Source organism: Pagrus pagrus, assembly GCF_965226575.1.
Source record: "Pagrus pagrus genome assembly, chromosome: 12".
NCBI lineage: Eukaryota > Metazoa > Chordata > Actinopteri > Spariformes > Sparidae > Pagrus > Pagrus pagrus.
In genome coordinates, this window is record NC_140196.1 from 18,387,516 (window position 1) to 18,413,851 (window position 26,336).

The 26,336-nt window shown below is 42.4% G+C and overlaps 1 protein-coding gene across 1 annotated transcript in view; it reads right to left on the reverse strand.

The window, feature by feature from the left end:
* cadm3 (cell adhesion molecule 3) overlaps nt 1–26,336 on the reverse strand; it is a 100,232-nt gene that overhangs the window by 12,664 nt on the left and 61,232 nt on the right. Inside the window, exons 5-7 of the mRNA XM_084370046.1 lie at nt 21,299–21,436; nt 6,302–6,472; nt 5,568–5,658 (exon numbers count right to left, since the gene is read on the reverse strand). Coding sequence (XP_084226172.1) covers nt 5,568–5,658; nt 6,302–6,472; nt 21,299–21,436 — 400 coding nt within the window. The remainder of the gene's footprint in view (nt 1–5,567; nt 5,659–6,301; nt 6,473–21,298; nt 21,437–26,336) is intronic.

Consider the following 26,336-nt stretch of genomic DNA (forward strand, 5'->3'; position numbering starts at 1 on the left):
GCCGGCTGCTCGCTGCTGAAGAAAGTGGAGCATTTAGCTGCTAAACAGCCAGGTATATTACCCGCCCAGTCACAAGGATATAATACTAGCACTTAACGTTTCTGCAAACCACAGATACGTCCAAGGTTGACATGTTGACAAACTAGGCACACTGTATCATGTTCACATTATATGCTTATTAGCCACCTTTCACATCAGGAGGTGGAGGTGATGGAGGTGTTATTATTACAAGCCAGCAAGGCTGCCAAACGGCCGACCGCAGTTCAAGTCACAATACTGGATTCAAGGACACCTAGTTTTAGTCGCAACCAAAACCGGCAATTTTTCACAGGAAGTCGGAGCATCTCCATCAGTGATCGTGGCAAACAAAACAGGTATTTCAAGCCAAACCATGATGCTTTCCTAACCCTAACCAAGTGCTTTTTGTGTGTAAACCTAAGCAGATGCACAGCGTTGTGACAAGAGAGATTACAGAAAATTCAACTCAAACAAATATGAGGTTGGAGCATAAAGACACGGACTGTGGTTTTGCAGTAACGTACTTAGCTAACATTTAGGCGATTGGGTCAGATAGTTCACTGGAGTTAGTGGGTACCAAAACAACACTAAAAGGAGAGACAGTACCGATACGACTCAAAATTAATGCTAATGTTGCTCTGAGTCTGCGAGCCATGGTTGCTAACTTGTTTGCCATAAGAACTTTACAACATTTTAAAATGTTTTATTGACAACATATTGCACTGCCCCTAAGAGGTTGACAAATCATTATAGGCGTGAAAGAAATGGGTCACAAATATAAAGTTTAAGTTACAAAAAGGCTGAGTAATCTCTTTAAAACGCTGGACACTATCAAAAGGAACTCAGACAGGAGTAAATAGTGCATTTGTTGGGGACTATTTGAGCTGTGGATTCATGCACATTTGATGCACATGTGAGAATTTAAGACAGCAGGACAGCCTCTGCAGATCGGACTCAAAATGAACCAGAACAACCACTAACTGCTGCTAACTGTAGCTGTTATTAGCTAGTTAGCTCAAGATGGTGTGCATCTAGCAGTCCAGATTTAGGGCTCGGAGGGTTGGCGTTTACACTGCTAACACAGGAGCTCTGGTGGTTAGCGTTATTGTCATTTTAGTTCCTGTCAATTTTGCAGTTAGAAATCCCCTCGCTCCTCTCTACATCACCAGATGCATGCAATTGAACGGGAGGATCGGTCTCCCTGCACGTTCACAAGCATGAACGAGCTCGAGGATAAAGTGGGCAGGGACACCAGAAAATGTATTTTCTCTTTCACTGCATGAGCAGGGGGAGAAGAGACACGGTTTGCTGAACAAACACTCTATTACAGTGATTAAATTGAGAATATAGAGCTATTTACTCCTTAATTCAATAAAAGTATATCATTTAAAGCAGCTTCAAAGTTTTCAACTAAAATTCTCACATATTGAACCTTTAACAATAAGAGGAATGTACTGTGGATTCTACAGTGTGGAATATGGCCTTCCTTGACCTTCTTAAGGTTACAGATTACTGTAATCCTGTTACACGTCACCTGCTGTTTTCTAACCATGGTCTTAACCTTGAACACAGAAGGAAGCTTGCACTTAATAGGTCAAAGTTATGCAAGGCTTTTTATCTGTAAATGTGTTAAGAGAACAGTCTGAGGCAGTTTAACTTGGTTAAATGACTTCAAACGCAGAAATGTGATGCAATTGCAAGCACTACCGGGAAGCTCTGATCGAATAGACGGCAAATATAATAGAATGTAGAGCACAAATTCCTTTCTCTTCTGTTAGAAAGCTCTTGCCGCCGGGCGTCAAGGAAACACAGTATAGAATTTGATATGGTAAGTTATTCTTTTGAACCTGACAGGATGTGACCACGGAGAGAAAAGTGCGTATCACGGAATTGAGTGTGACGTTCGGTGAGTTTGATTGGGGAGGGCAGCTCGGGGGGGAGGAGAGGGAGCCGAGTGGCTGGGTGTGTCGGAGGAAAGGTGTCGTCGTGGTGATTGGGTTTTGACTGACAGCTGCGGGGGCAACCTGTATCTGATTTGATTGGACACTAGCTCATCCACAAGCAGCGGTGCACACAACTGAGCACGCCGGCCATCTCTCTCGCACACACACACACACACACACACACACACACACACACACACACACAGACACACACAGACACACACACACACACACAGACAGAGGCTTTCTCTTGTTTGCTCTCCCTCTCTCTGTCTTAGTCATTCGTTGCTTGTCACCAAATCTTTCTGTCTCCTCTCCGCCCACGCTTCCCCCCGCTTCCCTCTACCTCTCCCTCTCCTGTCGGTTTGTTTTCCTTCCCTCTCAGACTCTCCTTACCTTGTCAATTTTTTCTTCCCTCTATCTAACAATTTCTCTTTTCTCTTTTCCCATCGCCTCGTTGCTTTTTTACATAGTCTCTGCCAATCAGCCGACACTTTCATCTAAACCCTCTCCGTGTCTTTGTGAGTTAAGTACATTTTTAGAATGGGTGATCCCAGTGGGAGCTGGACCTTGAACCCTTGCACTGTCAGGGCGCACTACACAGAGCCATTTAGTAGAATAGAACATGTTGTATTTCTTACATAGGGCATGCATCATTTAACGGATGCTTTCATCCGTGGAGTCTAATTGTGTCACAAATAAATACACCTCCAGCATAGGTGGTCCCCGTGGGAATGGAACCCCTGACCGCAGCACACTGTTCACGCCTTGCTGTTCTCCTGTCTATAATTTATCGACTCCCATGCTGCCTGTAAAAGCACGTACATGCGATGACAGTCACCTCCTCCTTCCCCGCCCACTATCTGTTCTACCTGCCAATCAAACTAAACAGCTCGTCCTATTCCTGGCCACTCCTGAGAGGAGCTGACAGCGGGGGGAGGGGGCGGTGATAGGAGAGAGGAGGGAGGAGGAGGAGGAGGAGGAGGAGGAGGAGGAGAAGGAGGAGGAGGGATGGGGAATTTAGGGGGGAAAGGTGTGAGAGGAGATAGAGGAGAGTTATAGGAAAGGACAGAGAAAGGTAGAGGAGGAGGAGGGCAGCGAGGCGTCGTGACAAGACGGAGAGGAGCGAACGAGCCGTGAGTGACACGGCGGCGGAGAGATACCCGATGATGGAGGGGAGGCAGGGACGGGAGGAGGAGGGGAGGGGAGTGGATCGATAGGGCTGGTTGGCTGGAGGTTCATCTATAATGCAGTAAGGCCGGGGAAAGAGTGTATTTGTGTGGGCAGGATTTAAGACGAGGGATGCAGTTTGTTTCTCTCTGTGTGTGTGAGTATCAGAATAATTGTGTACACACTGTATCAGTGAACAAGCGAAAGCTTGTACGAGCAGGTGTTTTTTCGCTAACTGCACTCCTGAGTGTGTTTATGTACGTGTCATGTTTAACCACTTGCACGTGAAGGTGTCACAAATTCAAACATGTTAATGTGTGATTGCTTACAAGTGTGTTACTGTGTGTGAAGATTGTCAGCGACGCTGCTCGTAGCCTGTAGGTGTGCGTGGGCATGTGCATTTTTTGATTCTCTCGTGTTTTGTGATAGTGTACCTGCCATGCAATGTGACACCTTTTCAGCAACTAAATGTGGGTGTGCTTTAATGTGTGTGTGCTTGTTTATGTGCAGATCTGAAGTGCCTCTGAAGTCGATTGAGACCCTTTACATGACTGTGGTGAAAGCTTGGAGCAAGGACGGCAGCCCACGACCTGCTCTGTTTATCAGAGCCAGGGCTTCCATTAGGAGAGAAAAACAAGCAAAGTTCTCATGTCAGAGGAAGCGTCGGCTTGATATAAATGATAATCTACTCTAATGTGTTTCGTACTCAGATTTACTACACATGAGGATAACTCGCGTTCGGTTCAAGTTCAAGGTCAAAGATTTTATTGCACTCCTGGCCGAGAAGAGATGATAAAAAGGCTACGAGCGCTGTAAGAAGGACAGCACATAAAACCTGAAGTGTTCACCTGAAACTGTCTTCACCAGAAAAATGGCAGCATCACTCACATGTTCAGATACTTTCGTACGATTATGTTTTCATGATAACCGTCACCCTTCTTCCTCCAACTTCAACCAAGCAGTTATGTAGTTAGTTGCCTAAACTTAACCAGAGCAGGTCAGAAATATAAGTGGTTTTAGAGGGCACTGACGAGGCCTGGCTAACATTGAAGAATGTTGATACCTGTACCGAAATGTGACTTTGTTCCCAATTTTATGAAATCCATTTTAACAAAAGAGTGTACAGATACAGATACATGTGGTGAAACTCGTCTTTAGGTGTAACTTTGTCGTTTTTTCTGCATGCCTTGAGATAGCCAGTCACCAGCACTATTAGATCTTGGCACAACAAGCATGCTGCATGCTTACTGGCTCACTGACACTGAAATTGGGTATCGAATGACATGGCATTTTTCAATACTTGATTGTTTGCTTGGTGCTATAAAAGTATTGAAGTTTGATACAAAGCCCTAGCACTGACAGACACGTTGTGTAGTTAAGCTATAAGGATTTGTTGCTCCATCTCCATCTGCAGTAAAAATACAGTAAACCCTTTATGGAAGCTCATTTGAGAATTGCATTTGCCACATGACCAACTCTGGTTGCTGGTGCGGCTCTGGCATACAGATTGTGCCACATGACCTCGAGCTTACAAGACTCTTAATTCAGTAGTTGTTGGAACGGACAAGAAAGCTGTTGCAAACAGCCTGGAAGTGATGGAAAATCTGCTGCTCCAGAAGAAGCTGCATGCAAGTGGCTATGTTGCATTGCATTGTGGGTAATGTTCCAAAAAAGGAAAGAAGGATGTGCGGTGATATCTCTGGTTCTACTGTATCGATTTTTAAGGAATTATGGACTATTACTGTATTTGATAATAGTCCATAATGACTTCAACAGTGTTATAGGAGTGCAATGCAGACCAGTGGACTGCTCTATCTCTCACATACATTACCCACAATGCAACTAGACAGAGCGGCATCACTGGAGGCAATTTATCAGATTACATGCAGCTTCCTCTGGAGCCACAAAAGGCTTTATACTACTTGTTTTCACCTATGCAGTAGTACTCCAAGACCTGTAAATACACTTTATTGTATACAATTGGTGGAGCTGCCCTTTAACATTCTGAGATAGGGCATATTTTGACATTTTCATTAATTTCTCAGGTAATAAGGCATGGATCTTTGGGAAAGAAATCAGTCCTATTAAGGTGGCTGGTATCTATGAGTGAGTACAAATGGGGACTGTTGGGCATTGGCAGAGGTATGCACTCTACAGAGTGCCATTCTAGTTTACTTATGTGCTCACAAAATGATACAGTATTGCATAAAGGAGTTCTGTTTGTTTAATGACCTGAAGTTGTATTTAATGCTCTTTGTACTGTGATGTTGAAGTCAATACACAAACATTGCTCATGTGGAAAAAAATCAGTCGCTAGGTGATTATGTGCGTGCTAAAATCTGTGTGTGTGTGTGTGTGTGTGTGTGTGTGTGTGTACGTGCATGCACACTGGCAGATATGCTGTAATGGCGAGATGTGTGTGCGTGCGTGTCTTACTCGGGGTTGCTGTTGCCCAAACACTGAAGATGGAACTTCTCTCCCTCTCTAGGCAGATCACTCTCGGGCCGGATGCTCACCTTTGGGGAGTCTATGAGTGGAAGACAAACACACATACACACACAAACACAAACACACACACAGACAGACACACAAAGACAGAAGAGTATGGTTACATAACACCGGACTCATATCTATACAGACATGGACACAGCACCGATCGTCTCATTCATCCCTGTCTCCATCTACTCCCATCTGCATCCTGTAGGCGTCACCATCTCTCTGCCTCCCACAATGACATAACCTCCTTACACAACGACATCACTTTCCCTCGGCGATGCAGTACCGTCGTCTCGCCCACAGGGTGGCAGCACCGGCACAGACTCCGACGTGGCTCCATTTATAGTTTCATTTTAGATGATAACCTGCTCTTCTTATTCACTGTGACTCAACTCTGGGCAAGTGCACCGGCAGAAGAAGGTTAAATTCCTGTGTGGTCATTATTAAGGGTAGCTAATGTGGAATCATTGGAGCCGAGACCAGACTGCAAAGGGGGGGAAATGTGCCTATACTGCCTAATAAAGGAGAAGAGCAGGGCAGAAATAAAAGACAAAGCAGTTTTCACTTTGCATTTCCCTCTCACATCCGTCCGTCCTCTACTCTCCCTTCCCTCTCCTCCCCCCAGCATCCTCTGTGTCTCCTCCTCCTCCTCCCCCATTTCCCAGTTGACTCACACAACACCCGCAGAGACTGCTCGCTCCTCTTGTCCCCCGGCTCGAGAGAGCGATGGTCGACGGCGCAGGTGATGAGGGCGTTGTCGTCGTCGCGGCTCACCTCCAGGGTGAGCACGCTGCTCACGTTGTATGTGGGATAGTCTGGATTGGACTCCACCGCGTTTAGACGTCCTGAGGTGGAGAGGGACGAGAAGGGGAGGGGACGGTTAAGAGGAAGGCGTCTAGTAGCGCACAGATACAAAAAATAACAATCAAACATAAGCGGAGGCACAGAAAAAGGTTCTTTACTGTAATTAGGATGTGTTGGTTTCATGTTGCAGAACTGTACACAACTGCAATGACCCCCATTTGTTCCCATTAAATGAAAAATGACTTTTCACTGCAGTTACCTTGTGCCCCTGGGTGTTTTGTTCTGCTATCTATCACTATATGCCACATATACTGTTGCTCTAACAATGCCTTTTCCACAAATTTCTAAAGCAATATCACACATTTTCTCACTAAAAGGATCATGTTTTTCTGCTGACTCATTGGGTGATGTTCACAGATGTTTTATCAAATCAAATATGAAAACCTGCAGGGCGACAACAGAAACATGAGTCTCTGAGACGTGTGTTTCTCTAACTTCGCCGAACAATTGTTGAAGTGATGAACAAATTAGCGTGTTAATCAACAACATTTCTTATAATTGATTGTTTTAAGTCATTAATCAAGCTGAACTGCCAAACATTTGCCAGTTCCAGCTTTTGAAATTGGCCGATTTGCTGAATTTCTCGGTTTTATATCGTACATTGAATATCTTCTGGGGGGAAAAGTGATGTAATTTGGAGACATCATCTCTGGCTCTGGAAATTATGATGGGCATTCATCTCTATTTCCTGACATTTTAAACTATTAATCAAAAAGCTAATCTTCAGATGAATCAATGATGGGATGAAAAAAAAAAACATGAGCTGCGGCACTAAATTTGTTCCATATTCCAAAATGCTGCGACTGCGGCCGAATTCACTTGAAAAAGGTCTAATTAAAAACTCCAGACAGTCTCACAGCTGCCACAACATCCTTGTTCATGAGAAAACATGTGATGGAAGCGCACATTCCGCTTCCCTACAGCCCCTGTAATGTATCATCAGTGAGCTGAATGCAGCGTGCTCATGTTTACTAACCAGGTCTTTTCTGTGATGTTTCATGCTGGAGGACACCAAAGGGACGAGAGAGGCTAAAGATCTAATGGTGCTAAGTCCAGCTTTCTTTGGACTCCCTTGCTCGCTGTTGCTTAGGAGACAGCTTGCATTTTACATGATGTAATTCATCACTGAGGACGGAGAGGCAACTACACCCAAGAACAGAGCTTTATTTTGCAAATAAAGAGAATCTACAGCGTCTTAACGTCAAGCTGTTGCAGCCATATCCTGTTGTTTAGAGTGATAAAACACGTCCGCTTTTATGGTTTACGTTTTGAGTAATATTATGCACAGATTTTCATATAGACAGTTTTCCCTTTGCTGCTGTTTTCGCTTTATTTCCTTTATTTTTATTTTGGCCAATATCCGACAGCAGTCGGTGCCGAATAAATTGAGGAAGATGAAGAAGACCTGGGCAGGTGTGAGTGAGGCTGAGCAGCAGCTGCAGCCACTAGAGAAGGACAAAGTACGAAAAAGCATAAACACAGTGGAGACTGTCATCCGGAGATCGCTCTCTATTGTAAGAGAAAATATCAAACTGGGTGGTCAGACCGTGAAAGTGGTTGGTGAATCTTGGAAAGTGGACCGGAACCTTATCACTTTCTCTGGCATGAACTGAATCACACACACACACACACACACACACAGACACAAGCACACGGACGCACATGCACACACAAGCATGGGCACATGTAGGTCAAGCTCATGAATAACATATACACAGAGGAGACAGAGATAGTGGCAGGGGAGCAGATTGGAAAACACACTCGCAGACACACCGTCTCACTCTTTCTCCCTCTCAAACATACAGATATTACAGACCTCTCCTCCTCCTCCTCCTCCTCATCCTCCTCCGCCACCTCCTCCTCCTCCAGAGAACTCTTCAAATACCACAGAATCTAATGACATCTCTCTTTTTATTACCATAACCAGTCCTCTGACCCTCCGAGAAAATTAGTTTACTTTCCAGGTGCATTTCAATAATCCGCCGCCGCCACTCAGAGGAGTCTTTCTCATCACTATCCTCTCCCTCTCTAGGCACACACAAATATAGACAGTATATCGCCTTTATTAAAGACCATGGATCTCCAAAACCAGACCTGGGAGTGAAGAAATCCTTTTTGTTTACTCACTGACTCCGGTGTACAGTATTTTTGAAATCATACAGTTGAGTTTTAATAAGTTCTTCAGGCCCAAGGGGTCATGGAAGCCACTCAACACATTCATTAAGGAAAAGATGCATTCGGTTTAAGTGTTTTTTTCCCCAAGACAGCAGTGATGCACATTTACTCATGATTCACATTGCCTCAGTTCATTATTGGGTAATCAGGGTAGATTTGCGTGTCAGCTGCTGCAAGCGGAGCAACAAGTGAATCGGTCCACAGAGCAGAAACAGGTTGTGTTGCACTGGATTACAAACTAGCTACATACATTCTACCTCTTAAAGGGTCAGTTCACACAAATGATAAAACATGCAGATGTTTACCATTCAGATCATTTTTGTTTTTTTGGCCAGATTGTGATATATTTTCTCTTTTCTTTTTTCTTTTTATCAATCCTGTCTAAACCTACCGTATATATGTGATTTTTGGACATTTTTCTCTGTTATAAAGTAGTTCTTATAAAAACTGCTTCCTGTGTGCAAGCCTCCCAAGTATTATCTATAATAAATAATCCAAATGAATGTTAACAAAATGGCAATAGTATTGTGGTTCATCATGTTTTCCTTTGGGTAGATAACTGGATGGTTTGCTTTACAAAGACACAAGAAATCTGCCAGCTTGACCATTTCTGTTGTCATTTTTCTCCATAACTGTAACCTATAACGATATATGGCAAAACACAACAGTCCGAACTATCTGACGCTTCTGCTGTGCTACTGAGTTGCTTTGCTAGGATCTTTAATATCTACCCGACAACATGTCAGACTAACTTTGGGCAAACTCAAGCTGTTTTATTGACTTGTGTCTGTGGCCCAACAGGTTAGGTCTCCAACTGTTTCACCAATGTTTGTGAAAGCGTTGTGAAAGCATCACACATGCATTTTAGATGAATGAGATGGATACACGTTGGAATAATATCATGAAAAGAAGCAGTTAAATTGTAACCGGAAGCTACTTGGAAATTAAAATGTGATTGGTTCTATAAAATGTGAATTAAAGTGTTCCCCAGTGCACTAGAACGCAGAGCTACATCATACAATGCAACTACAAAACTATTTTCCAATTCTGCCCACTGCCTTGAAAATAAAGGGATAGCTCAAATTACAGAATAATACGTTTTTTCTAACTGCAACAAGCCTTGAAAGTGCCTACCCACACACACACACACACACACACACACACACACACACACAGAAAGATGAGGAGAGAGAGAAGAAGAAGAACGAGACGCACAATCCCATGCTATCAAAAAACCACACAGACGAACAAAAACATGAAGAGGTTTCTGTTACGATGAAAATACAGATTTGTAAAAACACTACAGCTCGTGTGTGTTTATAAGGTAAGTGTCGGTGGGTGGTAATGATGGAAACTCATATCTCCACTCAGCAGAATGAATAAAACGATGTCATATCAAGGATGTGCCGTGGCACTGGATGTGTTAGCAAAACTTTCAACTACAATTTATGAATATATTTTGATACACTGTCATTTTAATGTATTTAACCAGGCGTACTTATTGTAAACTACATCCTGTCCTCCTGCACAAGCCTATTTTACCCCACACAATGCAACCCAAAACTGGCAACATGGCCTGTGTGTTGTGTTGATTATCCAGAGTAACCAGGTTGTTGTCTCTGGAAACAGTGGTTGCAGTTGAATTTTTTTATCTCCGCCAAGGAGGTTATGTTTTCACCCTTTGTTTGCTTGTCGGTTGGTTGGTTTGCCAGCAGGATTACACAAAAAGTACTGAATGGATTTCCAGGATGGGTCTCGGCCCAGAATAGACCCCTGATCTGGATAAAGGGACAGATCAAAGACTTTTTTCTGACTTTCTTTAACATTGAGAGACTTTCAACATTTTCATTCATTTCATTCAGAGAATAGCGCAGGGATCTTAATGACGAATATCAGGCTTGTATGTAGTTTTCATTTTCTTTGTGAAAGCTTTGAGTTGTCTCTAAATTTCTACCTCTATCCAATACAACTGTGGTGAATATAGTCTAGTTTTTTTTGGTCCTGCGGCACTGAAAAAGTGTTTTTTTTAACTAGAATGGCCCTCAGTAGAGCCCATACTTCGGCCAAGGCCTAACAGTCCCCTTTTGTACTCACTCATGGCTACAGTAGGTACCACTAAACGTAAGTGGGATGTGATTTGGAGTAACCAACCCATTAACAGTAGTTAAAGCAATTACAATCATATTTACATTAACACGGTCTCACAGGAATTTGTAAAAAAGGACTATTTGTAGCGATGAAGCAACAGAGACCTGACTCCACACCGCCCATAGCTCTATGGAGGTTTTTAGTGTCTTTAAGCTCATTGTTTTTGGTTTCACTCTCACCACTCTGGCACTGTTTTCAGCTCTGAGAAAGCCACTGTCCACTCTCCAACACCAAACATCAGGCACACTGAAAAGCTGGTGATCATAATGAAGCATTTAGCAGCTCAAGAGCCAGATATTTACCTCAGGAGTTAATAAAGACTAAAACAGAGCATAAAGAGAGTAGATAGTGGACATAAATTCATCAGGAGAATAACTCACATATATATTTCTTCTTATTTCGTAAACTTTCATACTACCATTTTCTTTACTTGTGTTTGTTTTTGGTTGATGTGGTTTTGCTGATCTGTATCACCGGGTGGTTTATCACCAGCAGGTTCCTGGCAGCTGTTTATTAGGGGTCACAACCACAAATGTCTCAGTAACGCTGAGGAAAGCCTCAGGCTGAAACACGACTGTTTCCTTCTGCTGCTGTGCATTATTAAAAGTGTTACATACTTATCTGCAAATGCTGACAACTTAATTTGATATTTCACAAGCACGACAACAAATGAATGATAACGATGATGCCGCTCCGTATCTGCTGGATATGGAAATAAGCAAATGGCTGAAACTGTACCGCATTCAAAACCACTTCATAATGTGTCAGCGTTGGTTGCAGTTTGTTCCAGCTGCTCCCACATGGCCAAAAAAATCAATAAGTGGAGCTTTAATTTATGTGCATAATGTTGAAAGTTGTTCACCCACGAAGCTGAGTCTCGACGTATAAAATTAGACTGTAGAACAGAGCATGCGACAGAAGAAATGATGTAGAACTGATGTAAAGGTAAAAATAAGGTGTGAAAAATGATATTTAAGTAGGTGTTAATGTCAGGGAAATGCAGCTTAAATGAATATCCAGACATGTTTGCAGAAAAGTCATCCTGCGAGGTCAATTTAGCACATTAACTGATGATATTAGCGCATTATCACATGATTCAGTAACAGTTCAAAAGTTTACAATAATTCACAAAACACCGAATCATTATAAAAACGTACCGTATAATCAAAGTTATGTTTTAATGACCCATAAATCATTAAAAATAAATATCAATATTAAATTAGTGGAGGAATCTGAGGCATTCTCCCTCTTTAATATTTAAGCTTGCGTATACTCCAGCACCTGCTAAAAATTTAATGGGACGCCCGTACGTTTTTATTAAAACTCCTATTCCTCGAATAAAAAGGTGGGCAATTGGCACATCCTTGAGATTAACTTCCCCCAAGGTGGTGATGCGATGCAGATGAGGTGCCGGTTGCTGCTGATGCTTCAACCCTCAAGCGTACAATCCGCCATAAAATAATCATATTAAGAGAATCAAACAACTGGATGCAGCAATTACTGCGGCCAGCTTGTTTTGGGCCTCGAAGGCTGGAGAAGTGTGCTTGTGACCGAAGGTCCTGGATTAGAGCTGAAACAATTAGTAATTAATCGATTAGTGGATGGAACCAAAATCATTTATTCTGATAATAAGATGTAAAATGTTGTTTTTATAATCAAGGAAATGAATGTGCCAGCAGGAGGAGGAAATGGTTTTTGATGCAGATTCAACTGCGTGATATCTTGTGAGACTTTTTTTTTATATATAAAGCAGGTCTAGGTGCTGTATAAATACTGTCAAAGTATCAAAACACTCAATCCGTAGAGAAATGCACACAGTCTGTATTCAGCTACTGCGCCTTCAAACAAGCCGTCAGGACTGTCAGGTTGTCATGTCGCAACTATACAGTAACCACCCTCAGCCGCACACCCAACACGGCTGCGGTTGCAAAAAAAACTGTGAGAGCTGATGCAAAAACACGGTGGGCGGTGCCTGCTCAGGCCTGTGAGAACTGACCAGTCACAGCAGACTAGGAGGTGGAGGGGCTTAAAGAGACAGGCACTAAGACAGAGTGAAGAGAAGTGCTGCAGAAACAGACTAATAATGTGTTTTGTGAACAGGAAAGCATGTAAAAATATTCTAGTGGCCACCCAAAATAAAACTATGAACCTAGTAATAATAACTAATACAATAATAAAGCATAATGTGGGACTTCTTAAACTTTTTGAGCAGTGTTTGAAATCCATCCAAACTCTCATTTGCTAAATTTAGTAAATATTCTGATGTAGCAAAAAAAGCCCAGAGATTGATTACAGTAAAACTTTTTGCAGTCTTTGCTGTGCCCACGCCATTTGATCCGGTGTAATCAAGTTATTTTAAGACATTAATAAAGTAGAAGTCATTAACTGTGTTCTGCTCCTCACTAGTTAGTATTAGTAGCTCTTCTCTGATTCATATTATTCTTATCAGCAGTAGGCGATTAACCTGCCATTCCTCTCCATCCCCGCCAAGATCACTTAAAGGTGCAGCGCTGTCTGGGTTCAGACCCAGACGGCATCTTAAACCAGACCTGGATTGGTATGATTGACTTTATTGTAAAAAAGTCAGGAAACCGACTGCCTCAGAATCACCAAGTAAAGTAGACTTAGAATTATTATTCCACTTCTGTAGTTTTGAGGTAATCAGTTTGCTTGATTATTTTAGATAAGATCACTACAGTGCAGCGGCCCAGGAAGCTCACAGACCACTTGCATACATCGTTAATCACTCATGTGATGCTACTCAGACAATCACTTCTGTGTATTGTGTTGAGCATTGTAATTTGAGTCACATACACAGGCGAGAGACGAAACAACGGTCAGAGAAAATAGACTGAAATAAGGGCTTTTAATCAAGAATGGACTCTTTCCACAGGCAGTTCAGAATCAGTAGGACTTTTATCTGAGGCCGTGGCCGTTATTAAAAACAGCAATGTGAAGCACCACTACTAGACACCACAGAGCATGTTCTGAACAAACATGCCCACTCAAATCCAAAGTGAGGGCACAGGAAATAAAATATTTTACACAGCACTGAATCATAGAGATTATGATGTTCTGGACCTTTTCTCTACATGGACCTTGAGCCGACGGGTTGTCAGACAAAGTTGGTCGAATAAAACATGTTATTCAAAGTCGTCATTCTGGGCTCAGGTAAATTCTGATGAAGTCATCAGCTGCGGCGCTACACTGAATCAAAAATAACATTAAAAAAAGACCAGCTGGACCGCTGTGTGAAGGTAAAATGAATGAATGAGTAAAACATACTTAATATTCAACAACTTTGCCAACTGAACACGGCGCTTAACCCCCAGCTACTCCAGTGAATCTGCTTGCTCTGTCGCCAGGAGTAGAAGACTCTGGTTCTACTTGGCATCTCTGAGGTGTGAAAATGTGTAACTGTGAATAGACAGCAGCGCAAGGCTTAACACCGCCGTGCATGCTCAGCAAAAGCCCGGCTTCACTGGATAAAGGGGGGGTTTTAAAATTATCAAAACAGTCATCACTTTTAAGCTTCAATCGGATTACAGCCAGTGAAAGCACTCAAGTCTGATTTGAGCGCTCATATGAGGTCATCTAATTTGGAAAGAGGTTTATTTATTAGTCCTGTTACTGGATTAGCAGGTGAACGTGCCGGGATACAGTTTAGTTCTGTCTTCCTATGCCTGTCCTGATCTATCTGTTTACAGTACAGGTGACCGAATACATACAACATACTTAAGGGATGAGCTCAAGGCAAATATTGAGGTATACTGTCGCATTCTCTGCAAATATAATATATTTACTTTGCCACATTTATAATTGTCTTGTTGTTTTGGTTATGAAAATCCTCCCAACATTACATAAAGCTGCTCAAACTTTTTCACTTCGACCTGCGACGGAAAATTCTGCTGACGCGTTAATGCATCTGCAATCATAATTAGTGTTGAAATTATTAGTCAATTACTCTACCTACAAAAGCATAATTAGCAACGTAATTGACAACAACTGATTAAACGTTTAAGGCAATTAGAACAGCAAAAACATCAATCATTCAATCTCAACAAGCTCCTCAAATGTGATGTATTATTGTTTGTCTTTATTTTATATCACCTGAAAAATTTAATATGTTTGGGCTCTGGATGGTTGTTACGACAAAACAACCAATTTCAAGGCACAATTTTGAGCTTTGGGAAATTGAGGTGGTAATTTTTCACTATTTCCAGACATTTTATTGCAGCCAGTGGCATAAATATCGACGAAGCAACCAGTGTGTCACACCGGCCCAGGACCAAAGATAAATAGTGAAGCTTAAAGCTGCTGTAAGCATTATTTTCTTATCATAATGAGTGTAAAACAGCTCTACATCCCAACAGTAATCACTGTTACAGAGTGTTTGGTCAGTAATCCATGTCTCTCCTCCCACTGCTCATTCAGTAAAAAGCAAGATACATTTTGCTGGTATCCCTGCCCACTTTATCCAATCAGCACTAGGCGGTCCTGTCTGCTCAGGGAACACACAGAGAGCAGGATCCCCCTGTCCTGGTACTGTCAAGGGCAATGGAGGAACACCATTTCCAGCGCTCCCTGTGACGGCTTAGACTACCACTACTACTACCAAACACAGCAAGCGATGAAAAAAGATTAAGAAAAAGAAAGAGACAAAGAGAGCTGCCTTGAAATAAAGTTGTGCACGTGTGGTGACGTAGAGTGGAAGGAGGGGACTGCTAACGGACAGGATGTTAGCTAAAATAACGACCGCAGCTTTAACCATGAACATATCAAGAAACCTGGATACAGTGTTGGAGATGGCCCCCCGTTCATTCCTATGAAAGCTGCTCAGTGACACTAGAGACTTCTGCTGACTGAGGCGGCTAACATCCGTTTAGAGCCCAGCTAAGTTGAATAGGGGTGAAATTATTTAAAATTTTATTGGACCGAACGGATCAAATTCTGATAGTGAAACGAGTCATTTCACCGGGGCTGTGACGCTCAAAGAATGTATCCACCGTTCTTTCACAATGTCAGCTTATGGGAAAAAGTCTGGCGCTCTTCCTGGGGGCTTGGCTTTAACTCTGTTGTCTTTTTTCATTCATTCACCATGGTAGGCCTCATTACTGAAGATGATATATATTTATTATATATATTATTATATTTTATTATATTATTATATATTTTTGGCCACATGTGGAATTTTGGTGACACTGTTTGCCCCCTTTTTTGCCTCGGTCCATACCTTTGAATGTGTCAACCCCAGATTCAAAGGTATGGATATACATGAGTCAGGCTCATTTAGTCAAGAAGTAAATCAACACTTCTCATGACTTGAATTTATTTCTTTATAAAAGGTTATAAATGCCAAATCCAGACTGTGAGAGCCACTTCTTCTGTTAACACTTCATTTTCAAATCTCCTTTATCTCACATTCTGCCCCGTTTTAAACCTCAAAGCTATTTCATCTTCGAAGCTGCAAAAGGCAGGTGTTATATAATATATATAATTATAAAGCAATCTCAAAGGTGTCATTGTGCCAAAATGAGTCCGACTTCTACTTTCTTACTTTGAGCAGAATTTGCAGATTCTGTACTTTTACTTAAATACAAGTTTTAATGCGGGACTTTAACTTGTAAAGATGAATTTTGACATTACGTTGCTGCTATTTTAGGGATCTGAATACGTCTTCCACCACCTTCTCGCTCTCTGCTGTCTCGTCTCTTACATTACGTTGCTCCATACGGACACACGCCCATGTACGCTTCGCCATCCGCCCCACGTCCTGCATTATGACAATTTGGGCTGGTATTCAGCCGGTATGGCCTTAAGTGCCACCATAAATCCCCATTATCCCCAATCCAATACATCGATGTCACTAAATGATCCATAGCCCTTTCACACAGTACAACTAATACAGTCTTCAAAGCTCTTAGCCTTTCATTCTTCTCAATTACCACTCCCTTTCCCGCACTCTCTTGCTCTCCGTCTCCCCTCCTCCCCCCTCTCTCTCTATCTAAATCCTCTTTCCGGATTTCTCTCTACATTTCATCAGCCTTCCCTCCTTTTTCTCCCCTCTCTCCTGTTGCGCTCTCCAGTCCCCTCTTCTTTAAAACCGGTCCCCCTTCGCTTCATCCTCTGCCCCCAGTCTGCGCTCCCACTCAGCCGCAAAGCCGCCTCGCTTCTTCTTCTGTGGTTCTCTTAATTCCCCTCCTGCTCTATCTCTTTTTCCTTCAGTCTCTCTCCTCCATCGCCTCTTTGCAACTCCCATCACTCTTTCGCACACGCTCCCTCTCTGTTCTCTGTTTTCTCGGCAGCCCCTCGCTGTCACTTTCTTGCCGTCTTTCTCTCTCCCTCTTTTTCTCTCGCACACTTTCTGTATCTGTGTCACCCTCATTCCCTCCTCTCTCTCCCGCTCTCTCTCTCTACTTGCTTTTACTGTCAGTGAGGCTGTCAGGGAAGCGATGGTGAGCAGCAGTCTACGGGCTCATCTTTTCAACACACACACACACACACACACACACACACACACACGCACACACGTACTCACACACGTACGCAGACTACTACTGTATGAATGAGAAGCTGTAATAACAGCACGCTGACCCGTTGTGCTCTGCTGATATCTAGCCAGAGATGAGCACTGTGTGACAGTGTGTGTGTGATTATCATCAGTCCATTCCCAATCTTTGTGTATTAAACCGAAAATGGTGTGTTTGTGTGTGTGTGTGTGTGTGTGTGTGTGTGTGTGTGTGTGTGTGTGTGTGTGTGTGTGTGTGTGTGAGTGTGAGTGTGGTTTTCCAGCAATGACTGATTGGTGTTGTGTGGTGTCAGAGCGGCTGGGCGAGGCCTCGAACACACCATCATTCACATCCAGTTGATCTCCTTCAAATGTCTCTCTGTCTGGCTCTATTTGTCTCTGTTCTCCCGTTTTTTTTTTTTAAAGGGTCAGTTCACCCAAATTACTACACAGCTCCAATGTCCCTGTTACTGTGGATGCAACCCGAATGTTGGCAGACAAGACTGTTGATTCAGCAAAATCCTGGATAACATTCAACGACAGGGTTTTTTACTATTCAATGCCAACGTTTTTAAAATGATTTATTTATGCAATATATTTGCATGGCCATGGGGATGATAATGGCATATAAACTATGGTTAAAGGGCACTCTACTAATTTTAGACATGGTTCTCAGGGATAAGTACACCCAAAAATTTTAATTCAGTCATTATCTACTGTTTCGTAGTCCATTAAACATTTCTTGAGCTTCACAGCAAAACGGTGTAGCAGCATTCTCCTAAACAGTAGCTGGGGACTTGTTTTAAAATATAATTAAACAACCCCCCCAAAAAATACATACAATGGCTCCATTGCCATAATCCAAGTCTCCAGAAGTCCAGAGATCCCAAATTGATTTGAAGAATTGTTATTTACAGCCTTTTTTAAAGCCGAAAATCTTCACGGTTGCTGCTAAGCTAAGAACGTTAGCGAGCATCCCGTCTGAAGCTGAAGGTGCTCGAGCTCGACTGCACATCGAGGGTGTAAATAATGTCTTTTCAAATCAATTTGGGATCTTGGGGCTTCTACAGAATTGGATTAGGGTGCACAAGCTGTTTGAAACCATTTAACATTTTTATCAGTTTTTTTTTTTTTACCTTAATCCCCAGCTATTCAGTTGTTTAGGAGAATGCTGAAATGCTGTTTTGCTGTTAAGCTCCAAAAATATTTTGTGGACTATGAATCTTAACCCGATTTCCCATCGGCATGAGAATGAGTAGATTATGAGTGAATTTTCATTTTTGGGTGAATTTATCCTTTAAGTTTACTAGTTTACTTATGAAGAGCACTGCTCTGGAGGGCGCTTGACTGAAAAAATAACTGTGATGATGTCGTCACATTATCTGAGCTCGGACTTTTTAAGAGGAAGACTGCGTCTCAGAGACGATGAACTTTACCAGACAAGCAAACAACTTGTTTGTAATTGTCCATAATGAATCCAACAGTGTTATAGTTGTGCAATGATAGACCAGTGGACTGTTTTTCAAAATCTGGTGCCTACATCACCCACAATGCAACTTGACTGACATCACAGAAGGCAATTTATCAGATTACATGAAGCGTCCTCTTGAGCCAAAAAAAGGCTTTATACTACTTTTTTCACATCACCTGAAAACACACTTCGATGTGTATTTTTTAATTCTATATTATTATTACAACTAAATCACTTACGATGAGAGAAAATGAAAGCATAAAGCGGAAAAACTGTGAACAGGATATAAACTCTGGTCTCCTACATTACAATCAGATGTGCTCCAGCTTCTATACATCCACAGCTTTACTTTCCAACATGCCATATAAAAGGGCACACTACTCTCTGTACTCGCACTGGATGTAAATAATGTAAGTGCATCTCTGTCCAATATAAACACAACTCCTGAGGATAGGACTATTTCTTCAGTAGAAGTAGTTCCCATGAAAACTGTTCACAGAGTGTGGATTATTCAGAGCTATCAAAACACTGTTCCTGCAGAGACATTTTGGCAAATTTTTTTAATGTGTTGAGCACCGCGAACAAAATTGTATTCATCTCCATTATAGTGGATCTTTCGCAAATATCTCAAAACCAAGACAAATAAAAACAAAACTTTCCGCGTGGCTGGATACTATTACAGGTAAGTGGGAAAAAACATCTTTTTGTGTTTTGGCTGAGCTGACCCTTTAAACAGAAATCCAATCTCTTTAAAAAGCAACAATCTCCAGACTCCTCTCTCCCTCTGTCTCCTGTTTTTAGTTCAGCTGTAACAAAAAGACCAGATAATCTGTCCTCAGGCAGGCAGCTCTCCCATTCCTCCTTCTCTTTGTAGCTGCAGTCCATTCTTTCGATTCATTTCAATCCATAATTATAGCAAACACGAACACTGCCAAGGCACCAGGATACAAGCCGGGCATTTTTGCATTACAAAGCCTGAGAGTAGCATTTTCACATCAATAAATCATTATCATATTATATCATCATATTATATTAGTACAATTACTGTAGAAAGGGCCATTGCATAGAAGATCTACCAGTCTGAGCACTGCAGTGTACACACTGTAGATTTGGCGGGACATCTGCTGGACAGCTCTGCAAACAGACAGAGGGCGCTGTTCTTCTAGTGCAAACAGAGCTTAAAGCTTATAGAGTTTCTGGTAAAGGCAGATGGTGGAAGGAGCGACAGGGCGACAGAAACAACGCTTCCAACATGTTTGTTCTTCTGGGTAAAGCTAAACAGAAACCTTTGACTGATGAAGCAACAAGAAGCAGGGGGCTTTACGGGAAACATGGTAGTAATTTGGAGAAACGCAACCACTGCCAATACCAGTGATGTGAGTCACAGGCTGCCAATCGTCTCCTTGATTCTCAGTTTGTCTGTAAGGGGAAAGCCGGTTAATTCGTCTGCTTGTAGCATTGTCGCCGCGCTCTCGCTCTCTGCCTCTTTCTTTATCTTCCGCTCTCGTTTCTCCCGTTTATCTGTAACAAAAGACCAGCCGGTCTGACCTCATGCAAAGCCTCCTCTATCTCTGTTTCTCTGTTCGACCTCATCCCTTCATCCTCTCCTCCACCCTGCCTTTTATTGCCGGATTCTGTCGTTATCCCCGGCTAGATCCGACCCACGCTATCTCTCGCTCTCTGTTGTGTCACTCCCAGTTGCAGATGTGTTGCAGCTCAACGGATGATACACACGCACTTGCACAAATAAACTCGGCATCACGCAGAATACAACAAAAGCAAACACGTACACAGTTCCTGGATACATGCAAAGGCACCAATGTGCAGGATCAGGACATGAAGGAATGATGGGAAAAAAGGGCACAAACGCACTCGCAGCGTGTTTCCGCACTCACACATGCAGGCAGCATGCTCCTGCGCACGCACACGCACATATGCTCTCGCGCTTGCACACACACACACATATGCAGGCACAGGTTTAGGACACACAGAGAGACAGCAGGCAATGTGGCAAGGACACAATACGCACACAGCATGATCACACACACACGCACACAAGCTACCTTCTCGCACACAAATGCGCATACATGTGGGATAGGCACACAAATTCCCACAAGTGGGAGTACAAAGACGCACACTTGCAAATCCACACACAGACACACACACACACACACACACACACACACACACACACTGATTACTGCAGGATCACACAAACACATATTGTAAACCCGCAGAAAAACACATGTACACAAGCACAAACCACATCCTCGCATTCCTATGGAGTATCTTCGCAGCCACACGCACACACACACACACTGCCCTACACACATAACACATAACCACACCCTTGCGCTTCCTTACCACACACACAGCGTCCAGCGCGACTACAAGCCAGAGTACAACAACGGACACGTCCATCGCACTTTTTCTGACCCCACAACACACAAACACAGTCACAGACACACCCTCGAAGCGTCAACACACGCTCGCTGAGTCTCTCACCTTCCAACTCCTGGTCTCCTCGGTACCAGTGCAGCTTGGCGGGGGGTTTGCTGCCAGTACTGGTGCAGGTCAGGGTGACCTCGCCCCCCTCCGTCACTGGATTCTCAAAGCCTGAGATCTGAGGTTTACCGGGCACACCTGGGGGGGAAGGAGAGACGGAGAGAGTCACAGAGTTGGCAAGAGAGGAAGAAAACTTTCATGCTGCGGGGGGCTCACCTTGCAGCCGGAAAAAAGCAAAAGTTCAGGGCCGATGGCTGAGCTTCTAACAAGTACTGCAGCCTTTCTGCAAAGTTGTTGGGTATCGAATTGGGGTATTAATTTGGTCAATTCTGAAAGCTCTGGTGAAAACCAGCTCGGAGAAAAATAATGATGCAGGCCAGCAACGATTCGCCCCAGAAGTGGTTCAGAGTCATTGCACAGCAGCTCAAATATCTGTGAAGCTTCTGTATACCCTGACCTTCCAGAAGCATCGGAGCTACTGTCTCTCCATCAATGTCCATTAGGGAAGAGGCACAAGAACATTTTTATGTTTTGCTGAAAACTGATCACTTAAAGCTGTGCAAATAATGACTACAGTGTCTCAGAGGCAAAGATGGATGTAGCTTAATGGTGTTACAGCTCCAGAACATCTCTTAGGGAGGAGGTTTGGTTGTGAGTTTAACACTGGAGAATCCGTTTTTTCTCACCAAAAATCGGACACAATCTATTGTGATTATGACACCACCTTTTTCTAACTGCAACCAAGGAGCTGGTGTGCTTAAACCACACCTCATCCATTGGGGTGGCAGATCAGAAAACAGTCATCTGAACAATTTGTATTGGATTTTGAAGACAGTGTCTTCAAAACATCATGACGACAAGATAACCGTAGAAAAACCCTTATTTTGTCATTAAGGGAAAAGGACTTGTTAGACTGTGAGATATAGAGAACAACAGGTTGCTTTTGATGTTCATATAAAAGTAGGAAAAAAAGAATAATGCATATTAAATACAGAATAGTTAAATGGAAGTGCTGTGCTTGTCGTTCTTTTTTGATTATTCACTGCATTAAAGATTCAGCAGCAAGTATTTAGGCCAAAACATGAGTTGAGTGCACTGTGCCTTCCTTGTAAAAAATTAGGAAATCTCCATCCAGCAATTGTAATTATTTTCATGTACGGTAGCAATGACGACTGCCGCAGCACAGAAAGTTCAGCTGTGATTTATTGCAGAAACACTACGTTTTACAATAACACTGATGAACTATTGTGGCTCGGTTATTTCTTGCAGATACCAGATCTGCTTATTGTAATAAGGTCAGTATCAGATGCAATATCAACTGTTTTATAAATCTATCAATGTATGAGGTGCTCATCGTAATACATACTATTTCATGGGGAAATTCCATGATAGACACTTACTGTGTCTTCAATTCTTTGTGCATATCAGTATCAGGATGAGTAGGATAACTGAAAATGCTGACCACATTTGTAGTAAGACTTGAAAACATGACAGAAGTATTCAGAAGCTGAATATAGCAACAAAATTACCCCCAAAATAAATTGATGAAATCCTTCATTAAAGGCACATTATGTAATTTCTTCCGCTTGGAGTCCCTCAATTAAGACAATGAAGACAAAGGTCATAGTTTGAGGACGTTGTGAAGCAGTGTGGGATGATGGGAGATGTTCTCTTCGCTGTTAAACAACCACCATTAGTGATGAAAATCTATCTGACGTGACTCTGGCAGAAATGTTCCCAGATGAGGTAAGGTATTAAAGTTTTATCCAGCTGACATTTAGTCAGTTAGATTGTTGACTTGCTTCTTCCTCCTCTGACATATCATCTGATGTGAGCCTGGAAGTTATAGTGACAGGTGACTAAATGAAAGAAAGTAAAATTATGGATTTCTCTGGGTTTGGAAATTGTTGGAAACATTTGGGATGTGAGTACAGAACTCAACAAAATATATAAGAAAGGGTCTAGTTGCTTTTAATATGGAAATGTTACACATTAACGTACCATTCCATCTGTACTTATGCCACATATAAAGTATTCCAACATATGCAGTAAAGGCCAAGAAGGAAAGGTGATGATGAACATGGAAATGCAATTAATTCAATGTGGAGAAATTAATGCGTTATCACTTCAAAATCAGCAGCATGAGGTCGGCATTAAGTCTGACGGCTGTGGCATTTCCACAATTCAAATCAGTCTGGTAAATAATATTGTGTAACTGTTCATTATCAGTACTTCAGGTCAGTTCAAAATGTCAAGAAAATTAAATTTTACAGGGATTATTAAACACGACTCCCAGAATTCATTAGTCAAAAGCCAAGATGGGAGTTAGAATGACTCCCTCAGACTAAATGGCTTTTTGAGGGGACACTGGTGCCTTGTGTGATCGTCTGCAAGACAAACTGAGGGAGACAGAGGGAAGAAATGACCCAAAGGTCAGATTGGATGTGAGCCACCAGGATTCACCCTGGCCAAACCAAAATTTCATGATACATCTTCCTTTCCCACGTGTGTTCTTCCAGATTTCGGTCAAAATAAGAAAACATTCTTTCTTAATTACTATTCTAACTGTGAAGTGTAAACAACACAAGCAGGAGAAGGAATGTACACACCCACTCTGCCAAATATTTTAGATTCAACTCCACCATCATCATCAAAAGGCAAGAGTGGAGAGAATGAAACTTTCCTCTCCGTCCTCCATCTGGAACCATTGTGGGCGGCACTTTTCTCCAAGTCTTGGTGGAGATTACTGTCATTCCGCTTTTGAAAGTAATGAATGTTCAGTTTGCCGTCTACCGCATCCCTCCGCCACATACCAAGGGAGGAGAGAGAAAGTGATGGACAGAAAAGCCCCTTCTACAAAGAGAGCCCACAAACTGCTGTAAAGAAGATCCCTCATTACGCTGGCTTTGATTTTTTTATACTGAACCAAACATTGCTGGTGTTACACTAAATTCTGTGAATCATCAGATTTTGTGACTGAAATATTTGATGTCTATGGTAAGATAGATAGGCACAGTCTCCCTCCCTCCAGTGTCCCTCATGGGACCTTATTTTGGAAAACGTATGTATGGTGGTTAATGGCGATGGTTTGAATCGTGCCATCAAGCACAACTATGATGTTTCTCAATTCAAAAGATCATTTTGAGAAAGTTGCAGCTTGTTGTAAAGACGGGGTTAGTTTTGTTTGAAGCCACTCAGTGAACTCAGTGAACATCTTCTCGTTCAACATACGTCACCAACGCCCACATGGCCATCGCCTCAACACAGAACAAGTATTGAAGGAGACCTATTATAATTTTTCATTTTCTTACTTCCCTTCAGTGTTGTATAGATTCTTGTGCATGTACAAGATCGTAAAAGTTAAAAAGGTCAAAGTCCAGTAGTTCCTACAGAAAACACTGCTCCTGAAATGCATCATCAGCAGTCTCGCCTATAATTCTGCGACTTTGTGACGTCACTTGTCAAACATTTGCTTAAGTAATGCTCAGCGGCTAGTTTGGCACGTAACAATTGATTTAGCACAGCTGCTCTGTTGTTGTTAGCGGTGCTGGGTCAGGCGTGTGTGAGCTGACCAATCAGAGAGGACTGGGTATTCAGGAGGAGGGCAACACTGGACAGTGTGAGAAAACTCGTTTTTTTTAACAGTAAAGCATGTAAACCTATACTAGCAGTAACCAGAAATAAAATCATGAACCTGAAAAGTTGCAAAGGAGAGTAAGTGAGTTCTGAGTGTGTGACCTGCTTTACAAAGTTTCTGTTGAGGGTTTTGGTGAGCATTAAACAAGGCAGCGTTACTAACATGACTGTAGTCTTTGTAATGACGTACTTTCACAGTTTTATACTTGATTAGTTTTAAGACAAACTGTGACGTTCTCAAGTTGAAAAATTGTCTTTTTAATTGACAAACATTTGATATGTAATTAATGGCACAATTCAAACCTGACCAAAAAGTTATTTGTCTCTTGCCATTAACTACAGTGCATGTTTTTCTGAATTAAGGTCTCATGGTGGTCCACTGGAAGGGGAAGGACTGCTTATCTATAGCCCTAACCCTAACCTTAACCAAAAACCCTAATCAGGTCACAGACTCTGATGGGGCACAGAATACGGTGACACACTGGCATAATGTGCAATTTTCAGATAGCGAAATGAGGCGCGACATGTAACACAACAGCACATCTAACAGCGCGTGTCCCATCTTGCCGTCTCACCTTTGCGCACAGATGTCGATTCAGCTGTGTAACTACCTCTGCCACCGGTCTAAAGGGTTGTACAATTTCAACTGAAACTGCAAGGTGGAATAACATCCTGGCCTTGAACTGGTTGTGTATAAGGGGCCGAAGTGAAATGGAGAGGTAGAGCTGGAAGAGTAGGAGCTGAGCGAGAGTCAGAGCGAATGGCAGAGATGGTGACGGGAGGAGACGTCAGGAAAGTTTTTGAAATTGTTGACATTTCTCCAGCCAGAAAGTTTGTGAAATATAACAAGTAAGCAGGATAGATACTAGATAGACAAGATAGATTAGATGGATGGATGGATGGATGGATGGATGGATGGCTAGATAGATAGATAGATAGATAGATAGATAGATAGATAGATAGATAGATAGATTTGTCCACCGCCTGCTAATAGGCAAACAGTGGACACGGAGGTACCATTATGAAGTGCTCTGAACTATCCAAGGTATAGATCAAAAAAATAAAAATGTGGTCAATTTTTAATGTAGCAGTATTTGATGTAGTGCACTGTGTGCGGAAGCTCTCTGGCAGTAAAGTAGCATTGAATATTAATGAGGGTATAATACTGCACATATAGAATTGGTTAGAGAAGCCCTGTCGAGACCCTTCCCTCTACAAGGAGAAGAAAAGAGAATAAAGCCATTATAAATTATTCTCTGCTTAGCTCAGGGGAGAGCAGAGCCAGCGTGCCGCACATTTTACACCAAGAGGCACACAAGCATTTAGAACTGACCACACTCAGCAGTAATGCGCCGATGTGTGTTTGTGTGTGCATCTGTCAAATGGCTGCACATGTCTAAAC